At 42.9% G+C, this 19220-nt stretch overlaps 1 protein-coding gene across 3 annotated transcripts in view; it reads left to right on the top strand.

Annotated features, from left to right (window-relative positions):
* Positions 1–1445: 1445 nt before the first annotated feature.
* VPS53 (VPS53 subunit of GARP complex) overlaps positions 1446–19220 on the top strand; it is a 138424-nt gene continuing 120649 nt past the window's right edge. Inside the window, exons 1-4 of one of the 3 annotated variants that reach the window (XM_053662720.1) lie at positions 1446–2062; positions 5821–5901; positions 14357–14406; positions 18124–18190. In XM_053662720.1, the coding sequence (XP_053518695.1) occupies positions 1976–2062; positions 5821–5901; positions 14357–14406; positions 18124–18190 (285 nt within the window). In that variant the 5' untranslated portion in view covers positions 1446–1975. Of the gene's footprint in view, positions 2063–2230; positions 2343–2445; positions 2526–5820; positions 5902–14356; positions 14407–18123; positions 18191–19220 lie in introns of those variants that run through there. The other 2 variants (XM_053662721.1, XM_053662722.1) reach the window with 2 other exon arrangements.

The raw sequence follows: 19220 nt of genomic DNA on the forward strand, positions 1-19220 counted from the left end.
CCACTCAGCAAGAAGAAATGAATGACTGATCCATGCAATAGCATGGATGAAACACAAATGCATTATGCTAAGTGAAAAAAACCAGACTGAAAAGGTGACCTATGTATGTTTCCATTTACATGACATTCTGGAAAAGTCAAACTGTTGGGACAGAAATCAGGCCAGTGGTTGCCAGGGGGTGCAGTGAGGCATGAGGAAATTGGGTGGGGGGGGGAAGATGGAACTGTCCTGGGACTTGATAGTGATGGTGGCTACATAGCTATCAAAAATCACATCATTATAAACTAAATGGGTGAACTGTACTTATGTAAATTATTTCTTAATGTAAAAAATGAAAACAATCCAAGACAAGTGGACATTGTTACCTTTTCCTTTTTTTAGAGGGGAAGGGAAGGAGAGAGGGAGAGAAATATCAATGTGTGGTTGCCTCCCATGCATCCCCTGCTGGGAACTGGCCTGCAACCCAGGCATGTGCCCTGACTAGGAATCGAACTGCGGTTGTTTGGTTCCCAAGCCTGCACTCAATCCCCTAAGCTACACCAGCCAGGGCTAACCTTTTCCTTTTTTAAAAAAAAAAAAAAAAAAAAAAAAGGAATCCTGATTATAAAAGTACTTACAGGCTCATTGTAGACATTCTGGGAAAATGTGCAAAGAACAGACATCCCATCACCTGTAGGAGAGTACTATTTCTTTGCTTTCATTTTTATAGGCACAGAATACACAGACACATAAACTGGGACCATGCTATACATTTTGCTTTCTGAAATATTTTATGCACGTTTTTCAACATCATTAAAGAATTTTTAAAAGCTATAATTTTATGAATCAATAATATTGTATTTTATTGCTGATCTATATTTTAAGCCTTCCTTTATTGTTAGAAATTTTGATGCTTCTATCTTTTCTTTACTATAATTTTTTGACAAAATAAAAAAAATTTAAAGGCTCAGAGGGGCCAGGGACTCTTCCATCATGGAGTTTCACGTTTAACTGGCAAAACAGCTCTACCTTGGGCTGCAATTTTCTCGTTGTTTTAAGTGTCTGGAAAAAAGTGGTTCCACAGGGTGATCTGGTGTCTTCTTCTCTGTGGTGCATAAGAGACACCCTAATATTACCTGTATTACGAGCTTAAATTTGCATAGTGCTTTTTATATCTAACTCTCATCATATCATTGCAGGGGAAGCAGGTGGAGTAATTTGTTCAAGATTACTTACACTGCTTATCAGTTGTGGAATAGGACTTAAACTCCAGGTATTCAGAGTCTCAGAAAGTAAACATTCAGTTTACTCAGAAAGTAAACATTTCCCCAGCCGGATCTCCCCCTCCCCACTCCTACCCCAAGGAGGAAGCTGCGGACACCCCTAGAAATCTCTGCCTAGAGGCTTGACACAAGGGGAACTGAACTCCGAAAGTGGACGCTGTTTCATCCTACATTTGTCTTTGGCAACATCGCCACTTACCAGCTGGGATCATTTCTTCCCCAATGGCAGGGAGACACCTACTGCCACTCACCAAGGGGGCCCTGGGAGCTGAAGGATCGCCGGCTTCGCGGCCGGGCCCGTAAGGGTTGCTGTCAGTCTGTCGCAACGGTGCTGGGGCTCCCTCTCACTGGGGAGTCCTGCAGGGACCGCCAGGCCCTCCCCAGTGTCGTGGCCCTTCGGCGAGGTGATGAGGCCCCCCCTCCCATCTTAAGGAGAGCTGAGGGGTCAGGTAGAGGACGCCGACTACAGGGCTGTCCCGGAAGACTCCAGGGACCTGACATAATAGCCTCCGGGCAGGCAGAGGTCAGTCCTCCGCTATCCCAGAGTGCCCCGGATCCCGGAAGTGCCTAGCTTCCGGAAGCTCCCGGCAAGCTGACAGAGCTCAGGTTTGCTTGAGCACTGCAGCCGGAGAGTTGCTCTTCTGCGGCTTGGGTGACTTCAGGAGGCCCGACTCCGGGTTGGGGTGTGCATCCGGAGGGAGCTGCGCGGCGGGATGATGGAGGAGGAGGAACTGGAGTTCGTGGAGGAGCTGGAAGCCGTGCTGCAGCTCACGCCCGACGTGCAGCTCGCCATAGAGCAGGTGAGCGTTCCGCCCCCTGGGGGGAGGAGAGCGCGGAGGACGGGGCAGCTCTGGGGGTGGGACCGGGGTGGTGCGGGGCCGAAGCGGTCTTTGGTCAGGGGCTTGGCAGCTAGGCACTGAAGGGAAAGGAAATGTGTGTGGGGAAGTGGTGGGGGGAAGGGGTTTCTGAATCGAGGGAAGGGAGAGAGCCTTTACTAGGCCTTGATTGTCTTTGGAGGGTGGGGCATCCTGGTGCGTTTGGGCGTAGAAGCTGTGCTACCCGAAAGGATGAACCTGGAAGGTGGGACCTCATGGGTTGCAACCTCAGATTTGCGGGGGACAGGTTTAGAGCTGTTCATTTATTTACCAGGCTAGTGTGCCGCTGCTCGCGATTCTCATTCTAGCTCCTTGTGCATGACTCCGAATTGAGGGGAAGGCGTAACTTTAATTTCCAAAGCGGATCGCAGAGCCGAGGAGAGAAAAGGTTGGATGAGGACCCCTTTACCACACTTAGATGGTTGAGAATGTCTGCTGTTGATTAGTTTAGGTTAAGTTGAAGAATATTCCCAAGAGGCTGCCTTTCCCTGCAGGGACTCTTTGGTTGACTAAATTCTCTTTTCCAGTTTATTGAGTTTTTTTAAAGAGTAATGATATTAGAAATAGTAACTTAGACCAGTGATTTTTGCACTGGTGTGCGGCAAGAATTTTTCAAAACATGCAATACCTGACTGTTTGGTCAGGGACATTGATCTCTTTTTCCTTAAAATTTCAAATAAAAAAAAATGACATCAGCCAACACAAAAATAACTGTCTGGTGTGCATGAGTCAAAATTATACCTACTTTTTGTCAGATTGACAAAATATATATTTTTGGTGTGCCGCAGAATTTTAGTAATTGGTTTATGGTGTGCCATGACATGAAAAAGTGGAAAATCGTTGATTTAGACCCTAGTAGAGGGTATTGTGCCTGATAAAGGGAGAAGATCTCTCTTAAAAGAATTGGCAGGGATATAATTTAAGAAAAGGGGGTTATACCACATTCGAAGTGAAGCGTTACTACTGTTACTTAATGTTACTTGTACAATATAGGTACTCATAGTTAATATTTATGGGACATTAACACTTACTGTGGGTCTGCCACTGTACTAAGCCATTTATTCTCATGGTCCCATTTGTAGATTTTTGGATGTGTGCTTTTCTGGGAGTGGTTGGATTTCCCATACAGAGCTCACTTGGCACATCCTGAAGATGCCAGCCCATTGGGCAAAGGTTTTTCTTCTCGGGCAACACTGCTCCCCACTGACCTCCATTTGCCAGAAAAAGCATTTGCTCTTTGGATCTAGTAGGCTCTAGTTGAAGAAACAAATCATACAGTCAGTTATTGGATCTAGTAGGCTCTAGTTGAAGAAACAAATCATACGGTCAGTTACTGTTTGACAAGAATTTTAGAAGAGCACGTTTTTACTATTAAGACTGAGCTCTAGCTCAGGTTTATCTAATAAGCAGAAAAGAATTCGCTAACCAGAATCACAATATTGAGCTGGTGAAATCCACTACCCAGGGTCTCTCTTGACTACTTTTTTTTTTTTTTTTTTTTTAATTAAATTTATTTATTTTTTTGAATTGATTATGCTGTTACAGTTGTTCTATTCCCCCCCTCCATTTCCCTCCACCCTGCCCCCCCAACCCCACCATTACCCCCCTTTAGTTTATGTCCATGTGTCTCAAGTCCTTTAGGTTCTATATTTCCCAAACTATTCTTGCCCCCCCCATCTATTTTCTATCTACTGTCTATGCTACCTGTTTTCTGTACCTTCTCCCCCCCTCTTCTCCTCCCATTCCCCTGTTGCTAACCCTCCTTGAGATCTTCATTTCTGTTTCCACTCCTGCTCTAGCTGTCCTTTTAGTTTGCTTTCGTTTTAGGTGTGGTTGTTAATAACTGTGGGTTTGTTGTCCTTTCACTGTTCATGTTTCTTTATCTTCTTTTTCTTAGATAAGTCCCTTTAACATTTCATATAATAAGGGCTTGGTGATGATGAACTCCTTGAATTTGGTCTTATCTGAGAAGCACCTTATCTGTCCTTCCGTTCTAAATGAAAGTTTTGCTGGGTAGAGCAATCTTGGTTGTAGGTTTTTAGATTTCATGACTTGGAATATTTCTTTCCAGCCCCTTCTTGCCTGTAAGGTCTCTTTTGAGAAATCTGCTGACAGCCTGATGGGGACTCCTTTGTAGGTGACTGTCCCCTTAGCTCTTGCTGCTTCCAGGATTCTTTCCTTCATTTTAATTTTGGCTAATGTAATTATAATATGCCTTGGTGTGTTTCTTCTTGAGTCCAACTTTTTTGGTACTCTCTGGGCTTCTTGGATTTCTTGGAAGTCTATTTCCTTTGCCAGATTGGGGAAATTTTCTTTTATTATTTGTTCAAATAGTTTTTCCACTGGTGGTTGTGTCTTTCCCCCTTCTGGTACCCCTATAATTCGGATATTGGAGCGTTTAAAGATGTCCTGGAGGTTCCTAAGACTTTCCTCATTTCTTTGAATTCTTGCTCCTTGACTCTTTTCTGCTTGTCCATTATTTGCTTTCTTCTGGACCCTTGCATTGATTTGAGTCCCAGTTTCCTTTTCATCTCTATGGGATTCCTGTGGAATTCCATTCATTTCCCTTAATTTAGCCTCCATATGTTTCTCTAATTTGTGGCTGTAATCCACCAAATCTGTGAGAAAGGTGATGACCAGTGTTTTAAACTGTGCATCTGAGAGTTTTGCTATTTCTTCGTCATTTAGATTTATCTCTGGGGCTTTGAGTTCTGCCTGCGACATTTTTGGTCTGTTCTGGCCCTTTAAGTGGGACAAGCGGCGCCTTGGAGTCCCAGGTCGCTGGGTTGTGACGCTGTATGTGGGGGTGTGGTCAGAGCGGGAAATGGCCGCCGCCGCCGCCCGCCGCCGCGCCGCCGCCGGGCTGGTCCAACCGCTTACTCCCTCACTCGCGCGCAGCCAGAGTCAATTCGTTGCCACCGCCTCCCCACTGTGTCGCTCCCCCGGTGGGCTGCTCGGCGGCTCACCAGGTCCAATCCTGGGTTTGGAACCCGCGTAACTGGATTCGCGCGCCGATTCCGCGCCGGTCCGACCGAGCCCTCCTTTGTAAGTCCTCACCGGACACTGGTTTCGCACCTTACCGGTCAGGCTGAAGAATTTGTTGTTAGCGGACTTCCGAAAAGTTCAGTTTTCCGTGTTCTGGTTGTGTTTTGTGATGCTAATATTTAGTTGTCCCTAAACTTGGTTGTGTGAGGAGGCAGGCACATCCAGCTAAACCTCCATCTTCTTGACTACTTTTATAATCCACCTTGTTCAAGTTGCAGTCGAAGGGGGTTAGCTACATTCTTCGGGGGGCAGCATTCCTTTATCTGTTAGAGATAGCTCCTGACCACCAGCTCTTCATTCCCTGACACTGTCGGAAACATAAACATTGCTTCAGTGCATAGTGAATTCTATTGCTGAGACCTCACTGAGACATGGTGCATAGGTTTGTTATCAAGACTTTTAAAAAAAGATTTTATTTATATTTAGAGAAAAGGGAAGGGAGGGAGAGAGACGGAGAGAAACATCAATGTGTGGTTCCCTCTCACGTGGCCCCCACTGGGGACCTGGTCCACAAGCCCTGACTGAACACAACCAGTAACAGCCCACGCTCAATCCACTGAGCTACACCAGCCAGGAAAGAAATAACACGTGAAACAAGACAGGAATATGACAGTTATTTCTAATCTATCTTTATATAGGTGTTTCCGAGCCAAGATCCTCTGGATCGAGCAGATTTCAATGCTGTGGAGTATATCAATACCCTGTTCCCCACAGAGCAAGTGAGTAATTTCGGTGGCTTCTGGCTCTTCATGTGGTTATGATTGGTGTGTTATGCTATATAATCCAAGGGGCCTGGATGAACAAGGAGTGATTCAAACCGAATTTCATTGTAACCATGGGGGGGGGGGTGTGGAGGAGCTAATACCATGTACTGTTAACTGCGTTAGAGTGAAATTCTTTGTGGAGTGAGCATATTATTAGAAATTGTGCCCTTAAATATTTTCCACACAACTGGTTTTTACTGGGCTGAATCTTAAGCCTGTGCCCTCAAAATGTTACACACATATCCTAGCACCAATCTACCAATCTTAAATACATTAGGTTTTAGTACTGTTGGCTATATAAATAAAGAATGAAAATAGCGGTCTTAATATTTTCTTCTCACACCATAACGGGTGTTATTGCAGACCCCTTAGAGATGCACACACCTTCTGCTTGAGGTTGTTAATCCAGGCAGAGGGTGTTTACTGAAGGACTCTTGTCAGGGCGAGGACTGGATCACATCCACATTTTAAAAATTCCATCTGGCGGCAATGTGGAGGGTGAACTGGAGGGAGGCAGAACTGGGGACAGGAAGACCAGTTAGTAGACCAGTTGCAAGATCCCTCAAGAGGGACATTGAGAGCCTGAATGGACACTGGGATGGAGAGAACAAGACCCAGGAGCTGTTGAGGAGGCAGAAGACACAGAATCCTGAGGTCCTGGAACCTAAAATTCTCTCATTTACTCAACATGAATGACCTCCTCTGCTTACCTGTGTAAGAAACCCGCGGCTAGAGGGGTGAACAAGGCAAATACGCCCCTTCCCAGTATAGAGCTTCCAGTCTCCCTTAATGGATAATGATTACACCTTTAACACTTATAAGTAAATTACTGTGACTTTCAATGACTTATATGTATAACTATTAATTATTTGTTACTTGCTCTCAGGGGAGTTTGAACTTCTAGTACAACTATAATAATAGTTTATATATTTTTTAAAATTTTTTATTGATTATGCTGTTACAGTTGTTCTATTCCCCCTTAATAGTTTATATTTATTGGATACTTATTATGCACCAGGCACCGTTGTAAACACTTAACAACAATAAATTCTCCACTTTGTTCACATGCTTGTTTTATGGTAAGAATAATGAGGCACAGAGACAAAGAATGCTCCGCTGAAATGTGACAGCATTGCCATGAAACAAACATGCCGAATCCTGTGAAAGCTGAGCACACAAGGCCTTACTCGGTCTGAGGGATCCAAAGAGGCTTCCACCAGGAAATGACATTGAAGCTGTGCACTATAGGCCAAAGGAAGGACTTTGAACTTTGATTTCTGGTCTGGCAGGCGGAGTGGTTGTTGGCACCTTTCCCTACATTGGGAGTAAGGAGGAAAAACAGGTTTCAGTGGTAAGTAGGCTATGAGTAGGGTGTACAGGTGAGCTCAGTTTGAACATATTTGGGCCATCCAGGTAGAAGGAAGTAGTCGGATAGTATTTGAATCTGAAGCTCATAATCCCCATGGTTGTGACTGTCTTGGTATAGATTCTTTTAAGCTTTTTCTAACGGACGTGTTCATTTTTCAAAATAAAGTGGGAAAGCTTGGCATCCTGCTGTGTGCTTGCCTTTCATGAGATTTCACAGATAGCCTTTAGAGCTCATCCTGTTCTAAGGAACAGGAATTCTGGGAATTAGCTGGACATAGAAATTTGGAAATAACTGATATAAAGATAGTTTTAATCATGAAAATATTTCATTTATTCCTCCTTAATCAAGATTGCTTGCTGACCCACCAAAACAAAAGCAAGTGTTTGATTTGAAAGTTATATGGGAAACCACTAGGCTCTCATACCTTACTGATAGGTTTCTGTGTGCATTTGTCTTTGAACTTCTGAAGGCAGCACAAGACATTTGTTGTTCTGTGGATATAGTTCTATGCCCTGTTTTACTATTGCCCCCACGTGCATGATAATGTGTAGTGGAGTTTCTTACGTGATGCCGAGAGTTTATGACTCAGGGTTACCTTAATTTCCCCAATCCCAGGCTTACACTTAGTAGCTCACCTTCCAACCCAGATTCCCATGGATCTTAAGGAAAGGTAATAGAAAGCAGGGGCATGGTTTATAATTTTTCAGTTATTGCTGTATCTTGGCAAAACCCATCTATGTATCTCATGGACCTGCAGTAAATACTTGTGAATTGTGAATTATGAATTTAGAGTATTTATTTATTTATTTTTAAAGATTTTATTTATTTATCTTTAGAGGGGAAGGGACAGAGAGAGGGAGAGAAACATCAATGTACGGTTGCCTTTCATGCATCCCCTGCTGGGAACTGGCCTGCAGGGAACCAGCCTGCAACCCAGGCATGTGCCCTGACTGGGAATCGAACCACGACTGTCTGGTTCGCAGAAATCCACTGAACTACACCAGCCAGGGCCGAATTTAGAGTATTTAAAGGAGTTGTCAGTATATCAAGAATACATTTAGTGGCCCTCCAAGGAGGAGGGTATGTATGTGTTTCTACTGAGTGGTAACTACTGCACGTGTGTGTGGGGGGGGGGGGGGCGTTGCCTGGAGGCGGGACTGTGGCCCGGAACGGATCCCGGGATGTTTCTGACTGGCCAGGTCCAGGTGTGCGGAACTCTGGTTTCAGGATATAACATGGCTCCCTGGGTGGTTCTGAAGAGTAGCCGGGTTTATTGTCTCCTAGCGGAAAACTGGAGATAATCGTCATGTTTTTATTAAGAGTTTAATTAAGAAAACTAGATAAAATTTTAAAAGTAAACACTAATATAAAGAACTTTGAAAAAAGAGTCGTAGAGAATTTTTATACAGAAATTTTAGTGATCCCCCCAAATGCTCTGTATCTACATTTAAAAAAAAAAAGATGCCAAATTACTTATCATACCAGTTTAAAAAAATTTTTTAAGCCATATAGTATTTGCATAGAAGGAAAAGTAGAAGGTAATATACCAAAATGCTAATGGTTATTATACTCTGCTGGGGATGAGGGTGATTTTATGTATTTCCTGTAACCAACAAGAATTGCCATTAGAATCAGAAAATACTTTTCAATAGTTAAGACATTTTTAAGTGATTGAATTAACACTGAGCAACCACATTACAACAGAACTAGATGAGTGATTCTCACAGAGGAGCTGTATCGCCTCCGCCCAGGGTAGCCAATCTGGATTCCTGTGGGGCGTTTTCCCGGTGAGCATCACTGCCATGATGAGGCACTGAGCCGATAGCAGGGACTGTGTCGTAGTCCTCAGGTGTATTGGGGTGCAGAAAAACTAGGTCAACAGCCCTTGTATTAGAGGTAGCATGGTAGAGTGAAAAAGAGCAGAGACCCAGGAGTCAGGCAGACCTCAACCAAATACAGCATCCATGATCTTGGGTAAAGCATCTGTCCTTTTAGAGTGAAAGAGCTTGCCTAGTGTGTTGGAGAGGATTAAGGGAAATCATTTTTGTAAAATGTCTGGATGAGTATTGCATAACAGAGCCACATTAAATGTTAGCACCTGTTCCCTTTTGCTTCTCCAGTAGAAAATCTGGAATATAACTCTGGCCAGGTAGCTCAGTTCTTAGAGCTTTGTCCTGATATGCTAACGCTGTGGGTTCGATCCCTGGTCAGGGCATATACAAGAAGCAACCAATGAATGGGTAAATAAGTGGAATAACAAATTGATGTTTCTCTCCCTTTTTCTCGGCCACCCCCCTCGCCCCCTAAAAATCAATAGGTAAATTTTAAAAATTTGGAAGATAAAGAGCAAGTGGTCACCATGGGTCCACCAAACATGCAGTCAAGCACTGTAATTTTAGAATATTTTTTCTGGTCTTTTAAATCTTTATTCATGGGATACTTGAAATTTTTAAGTGTTTTCCCTTAACGAGCATGTTATCATGAGCGACATTTGGTATTTCAGAGCCTCCCAACCCAGTGTCTTTGGTCGCGGCAAAAAGGCCATTGAATATATGTGGCCTAATGTATTTAACTTCTCTGTTGATGGCCATTTAGATCATTCCCAGGTGTTTGGTTTTTTAAATGCAGTCGAACACCTGAAGCCATAATATGCTTTGAATTATTCTTTTGAGAAAAAATTGTTATGATGCAAGCAAGACCTTCATGTCTAAGGAGCATTATATTTAAGGAATGGTTACTGTACCACCAAAAATCAATATTTACCAATGTGGAATGACCTTCAAGTTAAATTATCGAGTGGAAAAGCATGGTGCAGGACAATGTGCATTTATATAAAGAAGGGGATATAAGTTGTGGACGTACTTTGAATACGTAGCCGTCTCTGAGGATGTGCAAAGGAAACTGTCCCAGAGCCATTGCCTCTGGGGAGGAGGACTGGGAGGTGGACACACAGGACTGGGGAGAGGAGGCCTTGCTTTTCACTATCTGTGCTTTTCTATTTGAATTTTTGGTCATGCATGAGTTTCACTGGTTTAAAATAGATTATAGGCCTGGCCGGCTAGCTCAGTTGGTTAGAACATTGTCTCCATATGCCAAGGTTGTGGGTTTAATCCCCGGTCAGGGCACATACAAGAATCAACCAATGAATGCATCAGTAAGTGGAACAAGGAAGTGATGTTTCTCTTTCTCTCTTCTCCCTTCCCTCCCTCTCTCTTCCTCCCTCCCTCTCTCTTTTTCTTAAAAATCAATAAGTAAAATAGATTACAATATTTACTTTTGATATAACTTTCCATGTTTAGAAAAGATGCAAGAATAGTACAAAGAATTCATGGCTACCATTCATCCTAATTTCCCAAATATTAACATTTTAAAAATAGTTCTTAAATGCCTAAATTTATTTTTTTTAAAGGAATGGGTTCCAATAGAAATATGCCTGTTTTGTATATGAGGAAACAAAAACTCAGAGAGGTTAGACGGCTTGCCCTCTAGATACACAGCAAGTTTGTTTGTGGTAGAGATTTGCCAAACCCCAGTCCTCTGACAACTCAGGTCCTGTTACCGCAGAGGTGTTTTAAAATGACACATATGGCTCATTAGGATGCCTCAATTAAAATAACTTCTCTTTTCTGAGGTTTAGCTTTACCTCCATCTGTTCTTAGATTTCTGAAAATTCTGAGTAACCTTTGGCTTTGTCAGAACAGTAGATGAGATGTGAGTGGCCCCATCTGACGTCGCAGACACCTGTGACCTGATTTCCTTAGCAGGCCTGCTGTGGGCAGGCTCCTGGGCTTCTGCCAGCGCAGGCTGCTGGCAGCATTTTATAAGCACAGCTCTTACATCAGCCCCAGTTCTTTTTCAGATAATATATCTGTTGGCAGAAGAAAGAGGACTTATAAAATGACATTTTTAAAACTCGAGCGAAAATGGCGCTATAGGACTTCTGGCCAAGATTGAGGCATAGGTGGAAACACTGTGCCTCCCCACACAACCACAATTAAAGACAACAAAGATTTAGAAACAAAAACACAACCAGAACAGACAGAAAACTGGACTGTACAGAAGTTCAGCAACCATTGGACTGGTAAGAGGGGCAGAGTTGGTGGCCAGTGGAGAGGGGTCGTGGCAGGAAAAGGTGGTGGCAGCCAGACCTGGGAGCGCAGGCAGCACGGGGCAGACCATGGTCATACTTTGGCCCACAGATAAACTAGGCAAAAATGGGCAGTGAGACAGACCGAGCAATCTAGGGCCCCAGGGCTGGGAAATAAAGCCTAAAAGCACCCATTGGAAAGAGACTCCCAGCCTCACAGGGAAGTTTATTGGAGAGACCCACAGCATCCTAGAATGTACACAAGCCCACCCACCCAGGAGCCAGCACCAGAAGGGCCCAATTTGCTTGTGGGAAGCAGCAGAAGGGACTGAAACCCAAGAGAGAGTGGAACAAGTGCCATTGTTCCCTCTCTGAACCTGCTTCCACATACAGCCTCACAACCCAGCCACTAGGTTGACCTGCCCTGGTAAACACCTAAGGCTCCGCCCCTCATATGTAACAGGCACGACCTGACCAAAAAGTTATGGCTCAATCAGAACAAATCAAATCCCCAGAGCCAATACTTTTAAGCAACCAAGAGATAGCCAACCTATCAGATGCACAGTTCAAAACACAGGATGCTCACAGAACTGGTTGATTTTAGTCACATAGTAGATGAACAAATGAAGGCTACACTAAGTGAAATGAAGGGAAATGCACAGAGAACCAATAGTGATGGGAAGAAAACTGGGACTCAGATCAATGGTGTGAACCAGAGGGAAGAAAGAAACAACAAAACAGAAAAGAATGAAGAAACAAGAATTCAAAAAAAATGAAAAGAGAGGCTCAGGAACCTCCAGGACATCTTTAAATGTTCCAACATCCGAATTATAGGGGTACCAGAAGGGGGAGAGGAAGAGCAACAAGTGGAAAACTTATTTGAACAAATAATAAAGGACAACTTCCTCAAACTGGCCAAGGAAATAGACTCCCAGGAAGTTCAGGAAGCTCAGAGAGTCCCAAAGAAGTTGGACCCAAGGAGGAACATACTAAGGCACATCATAATTACATTACCCAAGATTAAAATGAAGGAGAGAATTCTAGAAGCAGTAAGAGATAAAGGGACAATCACCTACAAAGGAGTTCCCATCAGACTGTCAGCTGATTTCTCAAAAGAGACCTTAGAGGCAAGAAGGGGCTGGAAGGAAGTATTCCAAGTCATGAAATGCCAGGACCTACATCCAAGATTGCTCTATTCAGCAAAACTTTCATTTAGAATGGAAGGGCAGATAAAGTGCTTCTCAGATAAGGTCAAGTTTAAGGTTCATCATCAGCAAGCCCTTATTATATGAAATGTTAAAGGGACTTACCTAAGAAAAAGAAGATAAAAAATATGAACAGTGAAAGGACAGCAAACAGTTGTTAACAGCCACATCTAAAACAAAAGCAAATTAAGTGGACAGCTAGATCAGGAGCAGAGCCACAGAAATGGAGATCATGTGAAGGGTTAGCAACAGGGGAGTGGGAGGAGAAGTGGGGAGAAGGTACAGAAAATAAGTAGCATAGACAGTGGGGAGAAAATAGACGGGGGGGGGCAAGAGTATGGGAAATATAGAAGCTGAAGAACTTACGGCACATGGACATGAACTAAAGGGGGGGAATGTGAGCGAGAGGAGGTATGTAGGGTGGAGGGGAATGAAGGGAGGGAAAGAGGACAACAGTAATGGCATAATCAATAAAATACATTATAAATTGAAGGAAAAAATGGTACTATAAAATTGTACCATCAATATTCCATTAGGGGGCACCATTTCCTCACTTTTTTGCATGCTGAAGTTGGAAATAGTCCATTTGTTTTTACAGTCCTTGTCTTAAAAACAGAAATAACTTTATTACAATAGCACTGCATGGTCAACATAGAGCAATTAGAAAATATTGAGGCAAAAAGAAGAAAAAAATAAAATTCTTTCTTAAAAATAAAGATTCAATTATTTATTTTTAGAGAAAGAGAAGGAAAGAAACATCAGTGTATGGTTGCCTTGTCTGCTCCCCACTGGGGACCTGGGCCACAACCCAGGCATGTGTGTTGACTGGGAATTGAACTGGCAACCCTCTGGTTTGCAGGCCAGTATTCAATCCACTGAGCCACACCAGCCAGGGCAGATTGTTCTTTTCATAGATTACAACTACTGCTAACTGATTTCATAGATTCCAGCTACTAGTATAGAATACAAGTATTTATCCTTCCAGACTTTTTTCCTAGTGGACCTGTACACAGAAGCCTGTTTGTTTGTTTGTTTGTTTGTTTGTTTAAGTGTAACATAATGTTGAGGAGTGTACAGATCTTAAATGTACGGCTTGATGAATTTTCACAAAATGAATTCAACCACATAACCACCGCCCAGATCGGGAAATAAAACATCTCTTTATCTCCCCGAAAGATAACCACCGTCCCGGATTCCAACACGAGGGAACAGTTTCACTTGTTTTGGGACCATATGAATGACACCCTACAGCATACGCCCCTGTTGTCTGGCTTTCTTTGTGTTGCATGGAACATTGCATTAGTAAGATTTATCTGTGCTGTTGTATGTAGATTCGTTCATTCCCATTGCTGTATTTGTTGTATGATTTTTTTTATGATTATATATACCATGGGTCAGGCAAACTTTCTATAAGGGGCTAGATAGTAAATATTTTAGGAGTTGTGGACCAGTCCATCTCTGTTGAAATTATTCAACTTGCCTCAAAGCCAGCGCAGAGAACAGATAAATAAATGGGCATGGCTGTGTTCCAATAAAAGTTTATTTACAAAAAATAGGTATCAGGTTGGATTTTTGCAGTAGTTGCCAACTACTGCTATACTTAAAAAAAAAAAGAAGTAAATATTGGATCATATTTTATGATTAAATTTTCTGAGATGTTATAAATAGCCATTAAAGCTCATCAGTTCTCTGTAAATGAGGAATTCCAGGAAGTGAAATAATAGTTGGCACTTTTCCTTCTTTATTTAGTCTCTGGCGAACATAGACGAAGTTGTGAACAAGATAAGACTGAAAATTAGGTAAGTGACACTATATGATTATTAATAAGCATGTTGTTAATTTAGTTAATCACATTCTAGATCACACTTGTCTGTGAGAACACTGAAATGTCAGGTTTGCTGTAGGTGGTAATTTATTATTTTTTTAATTTTATTTTTTAAAATTTTTTTATTGATTATGCTGTTACAGTTGTTCTATTCCCCCCTTCATTCCCCTCTACCCTACCCCCTTCCCCACCATTACCCCCCTTTAGTTTATGACCATGTGTCTCAAGTTCTTTAGATTCTATATTTCCCATGCTATTCTTGCTCCCCCCATCTATTTTCTATCTACCATCTATGCTACTTATTTTCTGTACCTTCTCCCCCCTTCTCCTTCTCCCACTCCCCTGTTGCTAACCCTCCTTGAGATCTTCATTTCTATGTTTCCACTCCTGATCTAGCTGTCCTTTTAGTTTGCTTTCGTTTTAGGTGTGGTTGTTAATAACTGTGAGTTTGTTGTCCTTTCACTGTTCATGTTTCTTTAACTTCTTTTTCTTAGATAAGTCCCTTTAGCATTTCATATAATAAGGGCTTGGTGATGATGAACTCCTTGAATTTGATCTTATCTGAGAAGCACCTTATCTGCCCTTCCATTCTAAATGAAAACTTTGCTGGGTAGAGCAATCTTGGTTGTAGGTCTTTGGTTTTCATGACTTGGAATACGTCTTTCCAGCCCCTTCTTGCCTGTAAGGTCTCTTTTGAGAAATCAGCTGACAGTCTGATGGGAACTCCTTTGTTGGTGACTGTCTCCTTAGCTCTTGCTGCTTCTAGGATTCTCTCCTTAATTTTAATCTTGGCTAATGTAATGATGATGTGCCTTGGTGTGTTCCTTCTTGGGTCCAACTTCTTTGGGACTCTCTGAGCTTCCTGGATTTCCTGGAAGTCTATTTCCTTTGCCAGTTTGGGGAAATTTTCCTTTATTATTTGTTCAAATAAGTTTTCCGCTGGTGGCTGTGCCTTTCCCCCTTCTGGTACCCCTATAATTCGGATGTTGGAGCGTTTAAAGATGTCCTGGAGGTTCCTAAGACTCTCCTCATTTCTTTGAATTCTTGCTTCCTGACTCTTTTCTGTTTGGCCATTATTTGCTTTCTTCTGGTCCACTCCATTGATTTGAGTCCCAGTTTCCTTTTCATTGCTATTGGTGTCCTGTGCAATTCCATTCATTTCAATTAGTTTCGCCTTCATATATTTGTCTAATTTGTCGGTATAATCAACCAGTTCTGTGAGGATCCTGATGACCAGTGTTTTAAACTGTGCATCTGAGAGTTTTGCTATTTCTTCATCGCTTAGATCTATGGGCTCTGGGGCTTTGAGAACTTGCAACATTTTTGGTCTGTTCTGGCCCTTTAAGTGTGAGAAGCGGTGCCTTGGACTCCCAGGTCGCTGGGTTGTGACGCTGTATGTGGGGGCGTGGTCAGAGCGGGGAAATGGCGGCGCCCTCTACTGCCGCTGGCCACGGGGACCGCCGGGCCCTGGTCCAACCGCCCACTCCCTCGCCTGTCTGCTGGCGCGCAAATGGGCGACCACAGTCAACATGCAGCACCGCTTCCCCGCTCCTTCGCGGTCGCTCACTAGGTCCAACCCTGCGCCTGGATTCCGCGCATCTGGTTTCCGTGCCTGAGTCTGTCTGACCGAGTCCTCCTGTGCAACCCCTCACCAGCCGCTGGTTTCGCCCCTTACCGGTCAGGCTGAAGAATTTGTTGTTAACGGACTTCCGAAAAGTTCAATTTTCCGTGTTCTGGCTGTGTTTTCTGTTGCTAAATTTAGTTGTCTCTAAACTTGGTTGTGTGAGAAGGCACGGCACATCCACCTATGCCTCCATCTTGGCGGAAGTCCTCTGTAGGTGGTAATTTAAAAAATAATTCTTGCCCTGACCAGTGTGACACAGTTGGTTGGGCATCATCCCACAAAGGGAAAGGTCACTGGTTCAATTCCTGGTCCGGGTACATGCCCAGGTTGCAGACTCCATCCCTGGATGGGGCATGTACAAGAAGCAACCGATGCCAGTTTTTCTCTCTCCCATCAATATTTTTCTCCCTGTCTTTCTCCTTCCCTTCCCTCTCTCTAAAAATACAATAAATAAATAGAATTTCTAAAAGAGAAAAATAAATAAGTAAATGATCTTTTTCAAAAATGATTTTATTTATTTTATTTTTAGAGAAAAAGGAAGGAAAGGAGAGAGGGCCAGAAACATCAATGTGTGGTTGCCTCTTGCACGCCCTCTACTGGTGACCTGGCCTGCAACCCAGGCATGTGCCCTGACTGGGAATCAAACCAGTGACCCTTTGTTTCATAGGCTGGCACTCAGTCCACTGAGCTACACCAGCCACGAATAAATAATTCTTTTAAATCTGGGTTTTTATAGAAGCCTTGTAACAAAGAGCTCAATTCTTCAGTCAGTCCTCAATTATTTATAAAAAGGTAAGGAAGCTGTAACAGGCTGTTCAAAACAGTTGATTATAAAGGGAAGCAAAAGCATTTTTACTATAGCTTTAATGGCTTTATTTCCCTAGATTTACATTTTTAAAAATTCCAATGGCTTAGATGTGAATGAGGGCTTATATGTGTATACCTTGGCCACGTACTAGCTACCAATCAGATGAGATCTGCTGGTTGGCATGGGTGGTAGTGGCCCAGGATTAAATGTCCTGATTAACTAACCTAGGATGTGGTTGTCTGGGATGGTCATCAAATGACCTTGCTCCCCAATAGCCTTATTTTGGTTTGTTCACATCTGAATCTCCAGTTTTGACACATGGTAGATACTCAATGTTTGTTTATTCATTTTAATTATTACCATAATGGTTTATGGCATTAAAAATAGATTCTTTAAATCTTTTGATGAGGAGAAGACTTTATTAATCCAGGAGATAGTTTTTTTCCCTTTCAACCTTTGGGTTTTTTTGGTAAAAACCTCTTTCATTAATGTTTTGTTCAATTGGGTACCTTAGGAAATGCTGAGAAACCTGTTCTCATTGAAGTGGACCACGAAGTTGTCCAGGGTTTGCCCAGATAATGGAAATTCTCTGATGACCCAGAAATCACTTGTGAGCCAGTTATTTCCCACTTTCTGCCTCTATACCTTCAATGGACTCTTCACATGAAAATGGAGTTGACTAAAATAAATTTCCCGGAGGGAGGCACCATCATTAAATGGCCCTGTTGAGCCTCAGAACAAAGGAACTGGAGGCTGCAGATCTGTCTCCCACGCAGGTTGCACAACTGGCGCCCAGGAGGCAAAGCCCTGGTTTCATACATTCCCCTGGCTCCTCACCCCTTTTAGGGTTCCAGAGGAAGTTACTGAGGAAGGAATTTATGTGGGGTAATTTGAATTTTCTGGCTTCTTTCCATAAAGTTTCAGCAACTTTCTCATTTTTGGTTTACTCCAGGAAAAATCCTAAAAGTTATAGGGGTCCTTTTGGACAGTTCCCAATATTAAGTGAAAATAGCCCTTTTTAAAAAAAACAAAGACGATGCACGTGTCAGTCTATGCTGGGCTTGGCTTCTTACACTCCTGTTGCTGCTCCACCTGGGTCCAGGGCTCCCGTCTTCCTTATGCTGTTCAAGCTTGTTTGGTGTTCTGGATAAGTAGGTACAACCTGCAGAAGTTGCTGGATTAGTTACTAACTTTTTTCTTTTGGTCAGTGTAGTATAGAGATTACTTTAATGATTTGTATCCTTCAACTTTTTTGCTAGGAGACTGGATGACAATATTCGAACTGTCGTAAGAGGTCAAACAAATGTGGGGCAAGATGGCAGGCAAGTAAGTAACTTATTTTTCCCTGTTATGCTCCCCTAATTTCTTCAACCCCCAGTGACCAAGTGATGAAAGTGTTCAACTGCCTCCTTACAGAGCACTTTTTTTATCCTCATCTGAGGACAGCCTTATTGATTTTATAGAGAGGGAAAAGGAGGGAGAGAGACATCCATCAGCTGCCTCTCGTATGTGCCCCTGACTGGGAATTGAACCCACAACCTTTTGGTGTGCAGGATGACATCCAGCCTGCTGAGCCACACTGGCCAGGGCCAGAGCACATTCTTACTGATCCGCCCCGTACACAGCAGGAAATGTACATGACTCCTCCCACTAGTACCAGAGGTAGGCCGCCCAGACCAGGCATGAACTATCACTTAGAGTCCCCCAGCCAGCAGTGTATTAGCACAGCTCACCCAGGCCGGGGCATGCAAGCCAACATGAGAAACCCAAATTTCCTTCTCTTTAGCCTGAGTGTCAGATGCCTCTTTTTTCCTCCTCCATTTGGAGCACTGTGGCTAAATATGGTTGCTACCTTTATCTCTCAGCTAAGTTGTTGGTATTTTGGTTATTACTTTTGTTGCTGCAAAAGATAGCAGTGACCTGTGCATCAAAAGACAGTATCAACAGAAAGAGGCATCCTATAGAATGAGAGAAAATATATGCAAATCATATATCTGACAAGGGATTAATATCCAAAAATATATTGACAACTCCTAACAACAACAACAACAAAAAACAAATAATAACCCAGGATGGTGTGGCTCAGTGGATTGAGTGCTGCCTGTGAACCAAGAGGTTGCCAGTTTGGTTCCCAGTCAGGGCACATCCCTGGGTTGCGGGCCAGGTCCCCAGTTGGGGGCATGTGAGGGGCAACTGGTTGATATATCTCTCATATGTTGATGTTTCTCTCCTTCTATCTCCCTCCCTTCCCCTTTCTCTAAAAATAAATAAATTAAATCTTTAAAAAAATACTTAAACAAACAGCCCAATTAACTATGGGCAAAGACTTGAGACATTTCTCCAAAGAAGATGTAAG

Source organism: Artibeus jamaicensis, unplaced genomic scaffold (genome assembly GCF_021234435.1).
Source record: "Artibeus jamaicensis isolate MK-2021 breed Jamaican fruit bat unplaced genomic scaffold, CSHL_Jam_final contig_2790, whole genome shotgun sequence".
Lineage (NCBI taxonomy): Eukaryota > Metazoa > Chordata > Mammalia > Chiroptera > Phyllostomidae > Artibeus > Artibeus jamaicensis.